This window comes from Cornus florida, unplaced genomic scaffold (assembly GCF_030987335.1).
Source record: "Cornus florida cultivar Cherokee Brave unplaced genomic scaffold, ASM3098733v1 CherokeeBrave_3.0.0_Hap2_Chr04, whole genome shotgun sequence".
NCBI lineage: Eukaryota > Viridiplantae > Streptophyta > Magnoliopsida > Cornales > Cornaceae > Cornus > Cornus florida.
The window spans coordinates 66,722,152-66,726,510 of record NW_026775574.1 but is presented as its reverse complement, the minus strand read 5'-3'; the positions used below and the strand labels follow the sequence as shown (position 1 = coordinate 66,726,510).

Genomic DNA, 4,359 nt, shown 5'->3' with positions numbered 1-4,359 from the left:
TTAACGAAACCCCTCCTCCGAGTGGGCCGACTCATGAACAAGTTCAAGCTATCACCACCCTTCGGAGTGGTAGAGTGGTGGACAATAAGGTCGATGGAGACAAAAGTGAAGAAGTTTCGCCGTTGAAAAATCCAAATTCAAGCTCTTCTAATCCAAATTCTTGTCCCAATAACATTCACGGATATCCCACACATGTCTCCCCAAATGTGGAAACTACTTATGAGCCAAAAGCTCCATTTCCTCAACGTCTTCAAGAGTCGACACACTTTGGGAACAAGAATTGTAAAATTCAAGACATGTGGGAAGTCTTCAAGCAAGTGAAGATTAACTTGCCCCTGTTGGATGCTATCAAGCAAATCCCTCCCTATGCAAAATTTCTCAAAGATTTGTGCACTCAAAAGCGCACTTCTAAAAATCATTTGCCAAAAAAAGTGAGGTTGACTGAAAATGTTAGTGCTATTATTCAGCACAGCACTCCCCTGAAGTATAAGGATCCGGGTGCCCCCACAATCTCGTGCGTCATTGGTGACAGCAAAATCGAGAGGGCCCTCCTTGACTTAGGAGCTAGTGTGAATTTAATTCCATACTCGGTCTACCTACAACTTGGTTTGGGCGATCTTAAGCCGACTTCCGTGGTTTTGCAACTTGCCGATAGATCGGTCAAGCATCCACGAGGTATTCTTGAGGACGTCATCATCAAAGTGGACAAATTTTACTTCCCGGTAGATTTTGTGGTTCTTGATACGGAACCAGTCCATGACCCAAAAAAGCACATTCCCGTGATCCTTGGTAGACCATTTTTAGCTACGGCTAATGCATCAATTAATTGCCGAACCGGGGTGATGGACATTGCTTTTGGAAACATGCAAGTCAAACTCCACATCTTTCATGCAACTCAACATCCCTCCAATGAGGATGATTGTTTTCTTGTGGATGTCATTGATGAAGTGGTCGAAGAATCTCTCCCCTTCATCCTAAGCAAAGATCCCCTTGAAACTTGCATGTCTCATTTTGACTTCTCAAACTTTGATGTTGATCAAGCCATTCAAGAAGTCAATTCCTTGCTTGATATTAATGCTATCATGGATGTACCTCCTTGGAAAATTCCAAAAGAACCACTTCCCCAACTTTCCACCACTCCTCAGGTCCCATCATTGTTATCTCCGCCACAATTTGAGCTTAAGCCGCTCCCGGCCCATCTCAAGTATGTGTTCCTTGGTCCAAAGCAAACACTTCCGGTCATTATTGCCTCGGACCTTCAAAAAGACCAAGAGACCAACCTTTTAGCGGTGCTCCAAAAGCATAAAGAAGCTATTGGTTGGACAGTGGCAGATTTGAAAGGAATTGACCCCTCCATTTGTATGCACCGCATTCATATGGAGGATGACGCAAAGCCTACTAGAGAGGTCCAGCGCCGGTTAAATCCAAACATAAAGGAAGTGGTCATGAAAGAGGTGATCAAATTGCTTCATGCGGGTTTCATCTATCCTATCTCTGATAGCAAGTGGGTGAGCCCCACACAAGTTGTCCCCAAGAAATCCGGGCTCACCGTTGTTGAAAATTCAGCGGGTGAGCTCGTGCCACAACGAACCACCACCGGGTGGCGTGTGTGCATTGACTATCGTAAACTCAACTCATCAACTAGGAAGGATCATTTCCCACTCCCATTTATTGATCAAATCCTAGAAAGGTTAGCTGGCCAAAGCTTCTATTGTTTTCTTGATGGTTATTCCGGCTATAACCAAGTGGCCATCGCCCCCCAAGATCAAGAGAAAACAACATTCACATGTCCCTTTGGTACTTTTGCCTATCGACGCATGCCTTTTGGTCTATGCAATGCATCGGCAACGTTCCAAAGGTGCATGATGTCCATATTCTCCGATATGGTTGAAAGGTTCTTGGAAGTTTTCATGGATGACTTTTCCGTATTTGGCTCCTCCTTTGACTCGTGTCTCAAAAATTTATCTCTTGTGCTCCAAAGATGCAAAGAGACGAATCTCATTCTAAGTTGGGAGAAAAGCCACTTTATGGTCCAAGAAGGCATTGTTTTAGGACATGTCATTTCTAAGCGGGGAATCGAGGTAGACAAGGCAAAAGTTGAGTTAATCTCTAATCTTCCTCCTCCGAATTCCGTCCGTCAAATCCGTTCTTTTCTTGGCCATGCCGGATTCTATCGTCGCTTCATCAAAGATTTTAGCAAAATCTCACGGCCTTTGTGCAATCTCTTAGCCAAGGATGTTCCGTTCAATTTTGATGACGCTTGCATGGAAGCTTTCATCAAACTTCGCATTCTCCTCTCCTCTGCCCCGATCATGAAACCCCCTAATTGGTCTCTTCCCTTTGAGATCATGTGTGATGCATCCGATTATGCAGTAGGGGCGGTTTTGGGCCAACGTGTGGATAAACTTCCGCATGTCATTTATTATGCTAGCAAAACTCTCTGCGATGCCCAATTGAACTACACCACCACTGAAAAAGAATTGCTAGCTGTGGTGTACGCCTTGGATAAATTTCGCTCCTATCTTCTTGGCTCCAAGGTCATCGTCTTTTCAGATCATGCCGCTCTTAGGCATTTGTTAGCGAAAAAAGAGACAAAACCCCGCTTAATTCGATGGATCCTCTTACTTCAAGAGTTTGACATTGACATCCGGGACAAAAAAGGGACCGACAATGTTGTCGCCGATCATCTCTCTCGCTTACTTATTGAGAAATCTTCAGAATTTGCAGCCATCCGTGATTCTTTTCCGGATGAGCAACTTCTTCAAGTTTCACATTCTACTCTTCCGTGGTTTGCGGATATTGTCAATTATCTTGCGGTTGGCAAAATTCCAGCTCATTGGTCCAAACAAGAGAGGGACCGGTTTTTCTCCCAAGTCAAGCATTTCTTTTGGGAAGATCCGGAATTATTCAAGTATTGCCCGGACCAAATCATCCGGCGATGTATTCCTGAAACCGAGGCCACAAGCATTTTAAATTTTTGCCATACTCTTGCTTGTGGAGGCCATTTCAGTGCCAAAAAGACCGCTAACAAAATCCTTCAAAGCGGATTCTTTTGGCCTACCTTGTTCCGGGATGCATACAATTTTTGCAAATCGTGTGAACGATGTCAAAAACTTGGATCCATGTCCCGAAGAGACATGATGCCCCTCACCAACATTTTAATTGTTGAAATTTTTGACGTGTGGGGGATTGACTTCATGGGACCATTTCCATCTTCTTATGGCTATGAGTACATCCTTGTAGCGGTGGATTATGTGTCTAAATGGGTTGAAGCCGCGGCTACCAAAACCGATGATCATAAAGTCGTGATCCATTTCATTCAATCTCACATCTTTAGTCGTTTTGGTACACCCCGAGCAATCATTAGTGATGGCGGATCTCATTTCCGAAATCGTTATCTCAAATCCGTCCTTGCTAAGTATTCAGTCATTCATAAGGTTGCTACACCTTACCACCCTCAAACGAGTGGTCAAGTAGAGATTTCTAACCGGGAGATTAAGCACATTTTAGAAAAAACGGTTAGACCGGACCGCAAAGATTGGTCATTACGGCTAAACGATGCACTTTGGGCTTACCGGACAGCTTATAAGACACCCATTGGCATGTCACCATATCGACTTGTCTTTGGCAAAGCATGTCATCTCCCGATAGAATTAGAGCACCGTGCTTATTGGGCCGTAAAAAGGTTCAATTTTGATCTCAAACAAGCCGGCTCTAATCGTGCGTTGCAATTAAATGAACTTGAGGAATTGCGTAATAACGCGTATGAAAATGCAAAAATTTACAAGGCAAAGACTAAAGCTTTTCATGACAAACACATCGTCAAAAAGTCTTTTGCCCCGGGACAAAAGGTCTGGCTTTTCAATTCCCGCTTGAAGCTCTTTCCCGGTAAACTCCGGTCAAGATGGGATGGTCCATACATTGTCACTACCGTCTTTCCTCATGGAGCAATCGAACTTCATGATCCTGCAAGTGGATCACTCTTCAAGGTAAATGGCCAAAGGCTTAAGCCTTCCATTGACAACACAATTCTAACACGAAAAGTTGAGGAAGTCCCCTTGACGGACCCCATTTATGAGGAGTAGTGCCTGCTCTAGCTTGGTCTAGCTATCGACATTAAATTTAGCAAAGCAAGGGAATAAATTCTTTCGATGTTCCAAGCTTCCTTCTCTTTGAAATTGCTCGTGCCTTACAAAAAAAAAAAAAAAAATTTTCTGGGACACGGTTTAGATAAGCCAAAAATTTGATTTTTTCTAAAATGGTCTTCAGTTGTGTTTCGCAATTTTAGACTGGCCTCTTAGACCTTCTCAGCTCTAATTTTCATTCCCGGAAATTTCCATCGCTTTCGAGCAATTTCAT

The 4,359-nt window shown here is 43.6% G+C and overlaps 1 protein-coding gene across 1 annotated transcript; it reads left to right on the top strand.

Moving 5' to 3' along the window:
* Positions 1–296: 296 nt before the first annotated feature.
* On the top strand, positions 297–3,695 carry LOC132302398 (uncharacterized; the record flags this gene model as incomplete). Its single annotated transcript, XM_059799229.1, has 3 exons — positions 297–1,274; positions 2,820–2,956; positions 3,569–3,695. Coding segments are annotated over exons 1-3 (1,242 nt in total), but the record flags the coding sequence as incomplete, so codon positions are not given.
* Positions 3,696–4,359: the final 664 nt, after the last annotated feature.